A 12,855-nucleotide genomic window follows, 5' to 3' on the forward strand; every position below is an offset into this window, starting at 1 on the left:
CGATATGTCCGCTCTTGTGGAGTTTTTCTCAAGCCTCCTGTGGCCTTTGGACTTCGCATGGCTGTCCTTATGCAGCCTTGGACAATACATGAACCAAATCCAATGGGCAACAAAACTCATGCAGCTCCCAAAAGTGCAGCTGTTCCAGCCCCCAGCTGGCTCTAGTACAGAGAACACACTTGTAAGGGACGCTTTTCTTACCTGTGAACACCTTCGGTCAGCAAAGGGTATTATCTTTAAAAGCATAGGCAGAGGAGCCCAGTCAGAGGCAAAACGGAGCAGAATTGAAACTCTCTCTTTTGCCCGTTGCCTCCTTTCCCTGACATCAGCCTGTTCAGCTGGTGGTTGTCTTTATTCCTAACCACCTGTTACGTCTGTGGTATAAGACGAAACAACAGCAGTGAGCCTCCAGCAGGTCAGAACAGATCTGACTGGATAGCTGAGAGTAGGCATCGTGTATTACTGAGCTTCAGTGATCGGGTTGCTTCTCTTGGCCTCCACAGGAAAAATGCATTTTTAGGGAGGGGATTTAGAAGTGCTGTTGGTTCCTCCACTTTGGTGAACTGCACACTGATGTAAACCCAGGCATCCTTTTTTCATTTTTCTCGTTTTCCTGACATCTCTACTATTCTTGGCTTTTCCAGTGGTGAAATGTGTTTTTTGTTTTCTGAAAAAAGGGTACCTGAAAAGTGGCGGCACTGGAGTACTCTGTTTCGTTCTGTCCGTACATGCAGATCTTATTCTCTGCATTAAATTTCACAGTGACGTGTATTAGGACATACAGACCGATTTCTTAGTATAAATGCTATCAAGCGCTGCAGATACTTACTGACTTAGTAAGAAAACAAAGCATTAGATATAATGGGCACTAGGATATTCTCTGAGGAAGCAGGTCATTGTGACTGTCTGGTAGCACGTATTTGGTTTGGTTGTTAGAGCTTTCTGTGGCATTGGTTCACCTAAAGCACGTGCAGAAAGTCTTCTTTCGTAGTCCTCGCAACAGGAAGAAGAGGCCCAATTCAACAAAGCATTTAGATACCTAACTTTCCACTGAAAGGTCTAATTTATGATTAGCATTTATTTCAGTGTGAAGTCTGGTGCTGGATGTAAGTTAGGAACCTAAGTATTTTGGTTAATTTATACTAAAGGCTTTTAGAAAGGCTGTTTTAGAAGGCTACTTTTTGCTGCATTGAATTCATGCTAGGTAACTTTTTTTACTTTCAAATTTGCTGAAAAAATAATTTGGAACTTTCTTTTCCAGGAAATGAAGAGACGACGTATAGCCAAACCATTTTCAATGGAAAAGTTGCTTTATCAGATTGCAACAGCAGAAGCAAAAAAGGAAAATGGACCGACTCTGAGTACGATATCATCACTTCTTGGAGAGCTCAGGTAACGAATTGGGGGCCTGCTGTACCTATTTTGTTTTCATTGACAGACTCCCGAGGTGGATAATGTAAGTAACCATTTCAGACACGTATCTTGCACGTACTTAACCAAGCGAAAGCCCAGCAAATCTGTTTGAAGACAGCCACATGTGGAAGAAGCAATTTCCTCGGCTGGTGTGAGGGTGCCCGTGGTTAGGATGTCTTACTCTAAGAATTCCATACTTCTGGCACCATCAAAGAACTGAAGTACAGGTTGGCTTGGGTTTTTCTTTCGTTGGTTCTTGATGCTGAGAGTCAAGACTTCCTGATGTGTTACGTGAGCTACTTGGTGCCAGGCGGTTAGATGACGCTTAGCTTTTAACCTCTTGGCATCAGCAGCCGCTGTCAATCCATGCCAGCAGTGTGGGTTTCGCAGCAGGAACCCTTGTCTTTAGCATCAAGATCGTTACAGTTGTAATGTCGTTTGTATAAGGAAAGATGTTTTTTTCTTCAACCACTGATTAAGTGAGCAGCTTGTGCATGGGTGCTCATGCATCTTGTATTAGCATTTGAACGTTTTTAACAACAAAAGCTTCACACTCCTTTTTCTCTCCACAGTGATTAAGGAAACATATTTAGGGTTTCTCTAAAGATAGGTAAAAAAAAAAGAAAATATAATGTTGCCTGGCTTCCTGTGTAATGTTCTTCTCTTTTGTTCCCTACCATGTAGTTGCTACCTATCTTTCAAGTTTGTGACAACTGGTACTCGAGATGTCAAGAAAGTTTTGATGAATGGAATCTACAAACTGTATTTAACTAACTAGCATGTTCATTTGGAAAGTTTCCAGTGACATATTGAAGGGGAATACAGCCCATGTGTTGTTTTAGTGTTCAGAAAGAAATACAAAGAGGTGTGCTGACTCCCCCTTCCAGGTGTGCTGACTGCTTTACCTGCAGCTGGTTCCCCTGCAGGAATAATCACTTCCATGCGCATTTTTTTTCCTTGAAGAGGAAAAGGCTGCAAGTGCGAAAGGTGAAACAGAAATGTTGGTGCTTGCTGTAAGAAATCACATCGACCTCTATCAGAGTGGTTCTCAAACTTGTTCTTATACCGAGGTTGGAATTCTCTGGAGAATCTCAGTCCTTCCCGTGGCTGCTTATGTAAAACAAAATCCCAAACCAACCTGAAAAAAACAACCAAAGCGGAACAATGCACCATGTATTTTTTCTTTGTTTTGTTTTGCTTGTATGTTGTATCTTTCGCTGCCTCCTTTCCTGACCTGCCTCGGTTGCTCAGTTTCCCCAGGCCATTTGCTTAGCATGGCTCTCCACCCCTCTTCAGCTGTCTCTGGTGGTGAGACTTTTTTATTCTCCCCTTCTGCTCAGCTCACTCCACACTCGCTGTCTTCCTCCCAGCTGCAACCCGACCTGCTCTCCCGCCATGCTGTGTAATTCGGCACAGGAAGCACTGGCCACACTGGCCACAGCGGGTGAAGGCCGGCTAGAGGGCTTTGTTGTTTGTTATTCTTAGTTGACATCTCCTCCTTTTTCCCTTGGGTGTACAGCAAGATCTTCGTCTTTTGGCACAGCCACCCACCCTGGTCCCCCTTCCCTGCCTGAAGCACCTCAGGGCAGCAGGTCCTTGGTTCATCTCTGCCTCCTGATGAAGGTGGCTGTGTTACTCCTGACAGCATCGGCTCCTCCTCAAGGTGGCTTTTGGCAACTTCAGGGAAGGCAGTCACGTTAGCCACATCTCCCAGCTCTCCACATGCCCCACCGACCTCGAGGAAGCACTCGGCAGTCCCCAGTTCTTTGTGGAGCAGTTTGAGAACCACTGGCTTGATACAGCGGTCGCTGTTAAAAGCCTGAGCTGACTTTTGCAATTAGGCAGCATTTCTGTGGTGCTGGCTGTCTCTCTCACCATGCGTAGGGAATGGCACCAAACTCCAATAACGCTCAGGGCTTTGCTGCGTGCAGCTAAGATTTCAGTGATGATCGTGGTAAAAGGGTGATTACACTTGGCTTTGTGGTGTTATGAGGAAATCCCAGTTACTAATTGCATCCAATATTCACAGGGACACGGAGCTGAGGCAGCGGCGGCAGCTTTATGAGGCAGGTCTCCACTCTTCAGCACGCTATGGCAGCCACGACAGCAGCAGCACGGGGGTGGATGGAAAGAAAAAGCCTCGAAAGTGGTTGCAGTTAGAAACGTCAGAGAGAAGATGTCAGATTTGTCAGCACTTGTGCTATCTTTCCATGGTAAGTAAAATCCTCAGCCGCTGCTGGGGTACCGCGCCCCCTGTTCTGTTTGTAACACACTAATAGACTGTAAGTGTTTGAGAGAAGATGCACGACTTACAGGGTCATCTCATGCACTTCGCACAGGCTGCAGAGATGTTGATGTGTGTCAGAATACTTATCGCCTTAGGCAGTGGTGACAGAGGACAACAGTTAGTGCCAGCTGGCTTCCCCCCCTGTAAGGAAGGGTTGAAGGAGCCACCTGAGCCGCTCTTGGACACCCACAGGCATGTCTGCATTGCACTAAGAGGGTAACAAAAATACCTGCAGGCTGCCCACAGCAGTAAGTCGTGGCAGAACGCTTTTCAGGATGAGCTGGGAACTCAAATGTATGCCCTGAGTCTCAGGCATGCAGGTACAGCTCATGCTGCTCTAGTTTCCCTGCAAGGCAAATTGCAGGGTAGATGTGTCCTAGCTGTCAAGCTAAGATCCTGCTTGACAACCTGTCCACTGGAAAATAGGAGGTCATGCCTGTGAACTTTCTCTGTTTGTAGAAGTACCTGCCTGTTGGCTTCCAAAGGTGTGCCAACCACCCTGGTAACACCTTTAGGTTTTTAGCTGTATACAGAACAACCAGAAATGCAGCAGCTTCATTAAATATACAGAAAGTCCCTCCCACAGTCTTATGCATCACCTCATGCCAAGATCAAATACTTAAATAAATATGATACAGTGTGTGTCCATATTCAGCCCTTTTTTTCCTGTCATCTTTTTTTTTTTCTTTCCATTAGAGATGTTAATTTTTTGATGGAAATACGATGTTACTGTTGAATGATGCAATGTAGCTGTCCCTCCCTATGACAGAATACACTGTTTAGCCATGTCTTTAAACCACTGAGCAGCTAAGACATCTTTAAGCAGCACTACCTTGAACTAACTTCAAAATGGGTTTAAAAAAAATTGAACCTACCAAAAACTCCAATTCTGGTCAGTTTGCTGTGGAGATGATGAACTTGTATATGTGTAAAAAAGGGAATGACTTTTCCTTGTCATTCTTAACAGCAGTAAGAGACAACAGGTCAACTTCTTTGTCAAATTCCAAGCTGAATTTGTTTGTTTGGCAGCTAGCCAGCTGAGTAAATGTGACCTCTGCTGAATGAGATGTAGCTAGGGAATCCTGTGGCTAAGCTTCTGATTTTATTCTTATTCAAGGCAGCATTTAAAGTAATGGGAAACTGCTGCTTTTGAGAAACGTTTAGGGTACATATTAGATACAAGTAAAGCTTTATACATGTAACATTGTTTAGAGTCATCCTTCATTACTACTGGTGTTTGTTTTTTTTTTTTAATTAGTATGTATTGGTCAGCATTAGCACTCAAAAAGGAATATATACTTTCTTCTTAGTTCATTCTGGATCATTGCACAGTGTATGTGCATCTTGTTTACTCCTCCCTTCACTAATTTATAGTGAGGTACAGGTACAGTAAGTCACATACTACAATGGGAAATATTGTGTGCGTAACACAACTACAATTTGGAGCTTACTGCATATCCCGCCCTCTCCCCCTTCCTCTTTTGATAGGTTGTACAGGAGAATGAAAATGTTGTCTTCTGCTTGGAGTGTGCCCTGCGGCATGTGGAAAAACAGAAGTCTTGTCGGGGACTGAAAATGATGTACCGTTACGATGAGGTCTGTACGATTGTAGCTTTGTGGTGCTGGTTGCCTTTGTACTGAAAACCTAGGACTAGACTTAGCTCTTTGTCATCACAAGGCCTCAGGAGACTGCTTTGTGATGATCTCAGTAGCAGAAAGAGAGGGAAACATGATTACAAAGATGAAACCTGAAGTATCAGTAGGTGGTAGAGATCAGAGATGCCATTTAATGCTTTGGGGTGCTGTAAAACATGACGCTATGCTTTGTTCGGTTCATTTATGGTCACTTCTGTGCTATATGATAACTTCTGTCTGTTGGTAGCTGAAAATACACTCTTGACTTACAAGAGGTCCAACCTGAACCTTCTAAAGTGATCTTGTAGAGTACTTCTAGATGAGAGTTCCAGTAATGGCTTGGCGTAAAGCACAAATGAACTCAAACTGACGATGTAGGACTGTGCCTGGGTTCTGGGCAAACAAAATCAGCTCTTAAGATCAGTGCTGGTACAAGCTGCTCATAGACAGATGTCTCAGCAGTTTCTGATGTATGTGCACGGGGGTCCAGAAAAAAAACAGAAGGTCAGAGTGAGTCTGGGAAAGAGCGTGCCACTGTGGCTTGCTTTGATTTTAATTGTAGGCTCTGTAACACTGAAGAGTTTCAGGAAGCTTCTTAGAAATCTAAATGTATTTCTTTTATTCTTGAGATTGTTTAGTCTCTTATATCCTGTGTTTTCAATAGAATTGCTAACTGTTGAGGTTTTCAAAGCCAGTCTTCATCAGAATCACATACACTAATAATTTTTGCTAGGTTTTATAATTACAAAGGTATTTTGGGCTGCATTGGAAAAGAAAAAAATCTCTCATAGAATACTGCATGTTTATTTTTTTTTTTCAAATGAAAAAACTGTCAGAAAGTTTCTGCACTTCTGAAAGATGCTAAATGCATGCCTGGTGGTTTTTACATGATTTTTTTGAGGGCTGTGCATAGGGGGGGAGAAAGAGAGCCTGCATGTCAAATGCCATATGTTAAAGCTGTTTTTTAACTGTTGGCTATACTTAATTAGGAGTCTGCTTCAACCTTGCACAAAACTAACTTCCCAAAATTCCTACCAGGATGGGAAAGACAATTCAGATAAATTGCCACCCTCCCCCAAACTTCATCAAATCACTGAATATAATGAGATCAGGAGTGGCGATGTAGCCAAGATGCTCGGATGTGCTGGTCAGGGACTCCTCTTTCTTACCACAGTGCCACGAACCCACAGCCCTTTCTCCTGTGTGGTACCAGTTGTAGTTGTGTAGTAGCTGATTACTGTCTTTAAGGGTGGAGTGGGGAAATTTCACTAAGTAGATTTTTTTTTTTTTTTTTTGGTCTTGCTTGGGTGCTTTCAGTCAAAAAGGCAGAACTACCTATATGTCAATTAGAAGTGCCTGGATAAAGAAGAAGTGCTGATTTGTGTTCTGTTTTTCCCACTTTCTGAACAGGAACAAATAATCAGTCTAGTCAATCAAATCTGTGGAAAAGTATCTGGTAAAAATGGCAGCATTGAGAACTGTATCAGCAAGCCTACACCAAAAAGAGGACCTCGTAAGAGAGCAACAGTTGACGTGCCATCATCTAGGCTTTCATCCTCCAGTTCATCCAAAAGTGCTTCAAGTTAATCCTGAAGATGCCAACACTCTCATTTTGTCAATTTATATATATTTTTTGTAATTATTATACCATAGTTTGGAGTACTTGCTGTAGAATACAAGCTGTCTTTGCACTAGCTCTAAAGAAGATTTTCTTCTGGTTTTAGAGAACTAATTTTGTTTTAGCATTAAACTGTTGAATTTTTTTTTTTTTGTACTTAGAATAGATAGATACAGCAGTCTGATTTTTTTAAACTGCCGTATGTTCACTGTTTTAAAACCGGCAAGGGGCTGATAAAATATTAATTTGTATTGTCCCTATGGCTGAAAAAATAAAAAGCCTTTTTGGTAACTGTGAAAAAAGGCTTTTAACCCATTTTTTGAATAGGTTAAAGTTTGATGTGTTTTATAATTTGTTCTCCAGTCATGTGAGCAGATTTTTCTAGAGAGACAAGGGATAGGAGACAAAAACTTGAAAGAAATTGCTTTACTTTGGCTGTCTTTTATTCTGTCACAGCAAGATGAGTTTTGTAATTTTTTAAATTGGAGAATACACACTTTCTTTGGGAGGTTTTGGCAGCTGAAGATGGACTTTGTTTCCTAACTGTAGGCAAAAGGAGGAGATTTGGAGTATGTTCTCTTTTACCAGCACATCACTATGCATCTGTTTTGAGGGGGAAAAAATAAAAATTAAAAAAAAAGGAAAAAAAAGACTGCCTGCCTTGAGGAGTCATGTGAGGGAAAACTGTGCCTGATTTCATTAGGAAATCCATTCTGTTATTTTTTGGTGCTGTTGGCTACTTTATCAAAAACCCTTCAATAGCATCCTTTAAAAAAAAAAAAGAAAAAAGAAAAAAAAGTGATTGAAGCCATAAGTGCTTCTTTTGTCATAGACGTGCAATCTTTCTAACATTCCATTTCCATTCCACTGCTGTTTTTCACACCTTTACACAGTCGAGCATTAATTTTTGTTTTGAATTTGTTTCATTATATGATCACATTTAGAGCCACTAGCAGGTCTGCATATTTCTTTTGAATGTGAAAATGCATTTGCTTTCATCTTGTCTATTTTTTCTCTTCATGTTGTAACAAAAAAAAAAAATCACACCTTTTGTACATATGCCTGTAAATTTTTTTAAATACTTGAGCCTTTTCTTGGGGTGGGGGGAGGGATGGCGAAGAGACAAGATGAAGAAAAGCCTTACGTTTCACTTTCTTCATCGGTTGGATTGGATGCTTACAGGGTTTTTCTTGTAACATTTATAAGTGCTGCTTACATCACTGAACAACAACAAAAAATAATAATGGAGTAGCTGTTGCCCTTTTCTGGTTGTGTGTACAGTATGTGTGGAATAAAAAAGGGAAAATGTTTTCACAAACTGTTTTGTTTCGTAATTGAATTCAACAATACCGTAGCTACCCATATTGCACTGAGCTTGCCAGTGGTGACTGTCAGGAAAGTCCTATAATACAATTTGTTGGTTGTTGTTGCAGAAGACTGAACTGTTTTGGAATATTTAACAATAACATAAACAGAGTCAAGTGTTTTCAAATGTGGTTGTCTGGTTTTTATGGCCTTGCTGTGTACTTTTTCCCTCTTGACAGTAAACTTCTGACTATGGCTTACAGTTTGACATTTAATTTATTAGCGCTGCTCTGCTCTCTTTCCTTGTACGGAAAGACTTCATGTTGTTTATTGCCAGTTTTTTGTTTACTTTCCAGGTTTGTACTACGAGGTTTAATAAAAAAACAAAACTTTTTTGGACACTTTGTCTGTCTTCTGGAAAGTGAGTGAGTAAAGCAAGCTCCTTCAAGAAAGATTTCTTTCAACAAATGCTGGTTAAATACTAAGTATCTGATCATAGGTAGCGAGCTTCTAGCTTGCACATCTTAAAGGTGAGGAAACACTTTGTCAGATACTAGGAGATGCAGTGAGTCCTTAAGGAAACTGGGCACATCCCAGCTGGCTAGCAGCAGGAGATACCTCAATCCCAACCATTAATTTGTCAGGGAAAGGCCTTGGAAGAGATCTATGTCACAGCTCATCCTTTTACTTACGCTGCTTCTGATTACATTCCTTTTCTCAGTGCATGAAGAGCAGGAGTCAGGAAACTTCTCAAAGGAGAGCAGATCCCTGCAGAGTGTGAGACTTGACAAGAAACAGGTGTTAGACAGGTTCAGACCTCCATTTCAGAGAGAAAATGACTGCAGAAAAAATTGAGGGCAGTAAGATGATGACTATAGGTCCTAAATTTTGTAAAATGTATTCACTTAATTTATAATTTATTCAGCTTCCTTTCCCTTAAGTTGCTGGCTTGCATCAGTGTAGTCAAACAGATGTTACCATGGAAAAGTAAATTACACTGGTGCTCAGTATAAATAACCACTTTTTCTGATTGCTGAATTAGTCTCCTCTGTTCACTGTCATGAAGAAAATATTTGGGTAATCAAGTAAAAGACATGGTTGGGATAGAAATACTTTATTTTATCTCAAAAGAGGAGTAAGCTTATACAATGCTATGGTATCTGCTCCACAAGGAGTAAAACATTTCAGTATGCATCTCTCCTCCTTTGATATCTTTTTTTTTTTTACTTAACACCTATGATTAATAAGTTGGTCCTGAATAAGAGGTGTGAAAGAGTAGGTACTGCTGCTTTAGTAGACAAAGGCAGTAGGCAGACAGTAGGTAGTAAAGAGTAGAAAATAGCTTTTCATTTTGGTTTGGATCCTAAATCTTCAGTTGCAGCAGCTGAAAACATGCAAGGAACAATTTGGGTTCAGTAATATACAACAAATCTAAGTATTTCCCATCAGCCATTTAAAGGTTAGTGGTCATAGTAACTTTCATCTTTCCCCTTTAATTCTTTTATACATGGTATATACAAAAGTTTTACTGCTCCCCTGAGCCCCAAGACTACTGTTAAAGTGTGTGTGCTTTAGGCATTTTGTTTTTTAAAAACCAACCTCCACATGACTGGCAATTTTGTAAAAAGGCTGTATTACTAGTAAAAAGATCTGGCTGTTACGATTGGTTAGCAAATTGTTACACAGGCAAGCTCCTCATTCATTTGTTCATTCACTCCGAAGTCATTCTTAAAGGATATGGTTTTAAGATTCAAATAGTTTGAGAGTCACTTTCATCACTAACATCTGAAGCACCCTTTCTTTCAGTTACAGCAGCAAGAGCAGTGTCCACTTGAACTTCTTCTTCATCGGACTGAATAACTGGAGACTCCCCTTCACTGGCTTCTTGGCTGGCAGAATCAGTACAGGTTGATGACAGCGACGACAGTTTCTGTCGTAACTCAGACTGGCTCGGAACCTGAAGACTGATCTCATTCACATAGGTGTTGGAGTCGGGCCCTTACAGTTGGAAAAACAACAACAACAACAACAATCAAGCTCTGGCTCTGAATTGAGAAGTCAGCACATTAACTCAACTCAAAGCTGGTTTATGAGTGCGTTTAAGCTCCTTTGCTTCTTTCAGTGCTTTTGCGAGATGCCATAATCTCCCAAAACACAAAGCTGCCTTTGGGATCTTCTGACACTGTTCTCAAGTATAAGTCACAGTTGGTTTTAATATGGTTCTGATGGTGTGCATGTCTCTAACTCACTCTAGTATTGCTAATACTTGAGATCAAATAACTTAAGATTGCAGGGGTGTTACGTCCTGTTGCAGTTAAGAGGTATAGCTGATGCCCTGTTTGCCAAGACTACTTACTCATCCTCCTAACCCTGACTCGTAAAGTCCATCCAGACTTCAGCATGTGCTGAGAATCAGCACCAACAGGAAAATCCCCCACAAAACTCCACCAACTACCCATCCAACAGGATGACACAAAAAACCCGGAGTGGAAAATAAACAACCCACAACCAAAGCCACAAATAACCTGGAAGACAGACAATAAAAGCAATCTCCAGATTTGACTGAAAATGAAGATGCAGAAGCAAAACAGAACCTTGCATTACAGCATGACAGAATTCCTTTCGTAAAGCTGTAGTATAGCTCAAATAACTGGTAATGGGATTTTAGGACTATGCTTCCTCTATATCCTATGCAAAAAGACTTTTTCTAAGCAAATTCAATGTAATGGTGTTCGCTTAGTTTGAGAGTTCAGATTTCAAAGTTACTTATATCCTCTTCTCTGGCCACTTCTGGCAGTAAATAAGGGAAAATGGGGAAGCACCTGAACTCTCTTTATATCTGATCTACCATTTAAAGCCCTTTTTTTCTTACCTGCTATGCCTAGAAACTGTTAGAGGACCCAACGTCAGCACTGAGTAACCTTTGTGAGAAAATACTTTCAAAAACCCTGTGGGATTATTTAATCACAGAATCATCTAGGTTGGAAGAGACCTCCAAGAGCACCTAGTCCAACCTCTGTCCTAACACTAACAAGTCCTCCACTAAACCATATCACTAAGCTCTACATCTAAACGTCTTTTAAAGACCTCCAGGCATGGTGACTCAACCACTTCCCTGGGCAGCCCATTCCAATGCCGAACAACCCTTTCAGTAAAGAAGTTCCTCCTAATATCCAACCTAAACCTTCCCTGGCGCAACTTTCGCCCATTCCCCCTCGTCCTGTCACCAGGCACGTGGGAGAATAGACCAATCCCCACCATACCTCCTTTAAGGTATCTGTAGAGTGCGATAAGGTCGCCCCTGAGCCTCCTCTTCTCCAGGCTGAACAAGCCCAGCTCCCTCAGCCGCTCCTCGTAGGACTTGTTCTCCAGACCCCTCACCAGCTTCGTTGCCCTTCTCTGGACTCGCTCGAGCACCTCCATGTCCTTCTTGTAGCAAGGGGCCCAAAACTGAACACAGTACTCGAGGTGCGGCCTCACCAGAGCCGAGTACAGGGGGACAATCACTTCCCTAGACCTGCTGGCCACGCTGCTTCTTATACAAGCCAGGATGCTGTTGGCCTTCTTGGCCACCTGAGCACACTGCTGGCTCATATTCAGCTGACTATCAACCAGTACCCCCAGGTCCTTCTCTGCCAGGCAGCTTTCCAACCACTCCTCTCCCAGCCTGTAGCGCTGCTTGGGGTTGTTGTGCCCCAGGTGCAGGACCCGGCACTTGGCCTTGTTGAACTTCATACAGTTGACCTCAGCCCATCGCTCCAGCCTATCCAGATCCTCCTGCAGAGCCTTCCTGCCCTCGAGCAGATCGACACATACACCTAACTTGGTGTCATCTGCAAACTTACTGAGGGTGCACTGGACGCCCTCATCCAGGTCATCGATAAAGATATTAAAGAGGACCGGCCCCAGCACTGAGCCCTGGGGGACTCCACTAGTGACCGGCCTCCAACTGGATTTGACTCCATTCACCACCATTCACCCGGCTACCCAGCCAGTTTCTAACCCAACAAAGCGGACGCCAGTCCAAGCCACGAGCAGCCAGTTTCTTGAGGAGAATGCTGTGGGAAACGGTGTCAAAAGCCTTACTGAAGTCAAGGTAGATCACATCCACAGCTTTCCCCTCATCCACTAAGCGCGTCACTTTGTCATAGAAGGAGATCAGGTTCGTCAAGCAGGACCTGCCTTTCATAAACCCATGCTGACTGGGCCTGATCGCCTGGTTGCCCTGCAAGAGCCGGGTGATGACACTCAAGATAATCTGCTCCATGAGCTTTCCTGGCACTGAGGTCAAACTGACAGGCCTATAGTTCCCCGGGTCTACCTTCCGGCCCTTCTTGTAGATGGGTGTCACATTTGCTAGCCACCAGTTGACTGGGACCTCCCCTGATAGCCAGGACTGCTGATAAATGATGGAAAGCGGCTCGGTCAGCTCTTCCGCCAGTTCTCTTAGCACCCTCGGGTGGATCCCATCCAGCCCCATTGACTTGCGTACATCTAAGTGCTGTTAAAAACAAGTTTCAAGACAGTCCAGGTAGAAATGAGCTGATGACAACACCTTAGCCCTGCCTAACAGTTCACACTGCATTGCCCTATAAGT

At 42.6% G+C, this 12,855-nt stretch overlaps 2 protein-coding genes across 5 annotated transcripts in view; one reads left to right on the plus strand and one right to left on the minus strand.

Annotated features, from left to right (window-relative positions):
- The window catches only part of JARID2 (jumonji and AT-rich interaction domain containing 2), a 210,940-nt gene extending 203,219 nt beyond the window's left edge, over positions 1-7,721 (plus strand). Inside the window, exons 15-18 of one of the 3 annotated variants that reach the window (XM_035549637.2) lie at positions 1,262-1,392; positions 3,443-3,626; positions 5,189-5,296; positions 6,746-7,721. In XM_035549637.2, coding sequence (XP_035405530.1) covers positions 1,262-1,392; positions 3,443-3,626; positions 5,189-5,296; positions 6,746-6,922 — 600 coding nt within the window. In that variant the 3' untranslated portion in view covers positions 6,923-7,721. Of the gene's footprint in view, positions 1-1,261; positions 1,393-2,097; positions 2,401-3,442; positions 3,627-5,188; positions 5,297-6,745 lie in introns of those variants that run through there. The other 2 variants (XM_035549638.2, XM_050708616.1) reach the window with 2 other exon arrangements.
- A 1,635-nt stretch (positions 7,722-9,356) lies between these two features.
- DTNBP1 (dystrobrevin binding protein 1) overlaps positions 9,357-12,855 on the minus strand; it is a 72,863-nt gene continuing 69,364 nt past the window's right edge. For both annotated transcript variants that reach the window (XM_035549640.2, XM_035549641.2), the window contains exon 10: positions 9,357-10,256. In XM_035549640.2, the coding sequence (XP_035405533.1) occupies positions 10,009-10,256 (248 nt within the window). In that variant the 3' untranslated portion in view covers positions 9,357-10,008. The remainder of the gene's footprint in view (positions 10,257-12,855) is intronic.

Source organism: Cygnus atratus, chromosome 2 (assembly GCF_013377495.2).
Source record: "Cygnus atratus isolate AKBS03 ecotype Queensland, Australia chromosome 2, CAtr_DNAZoo_HiC_assembly, whole genome shotgun sequence".
Taxonomy (NCBI): domain Eukaryota; kingdom Metazoa; phylum Chordata; class Aves; order Anseriformes; family Anatidae; genus Cygnus; species Cygnus atratus.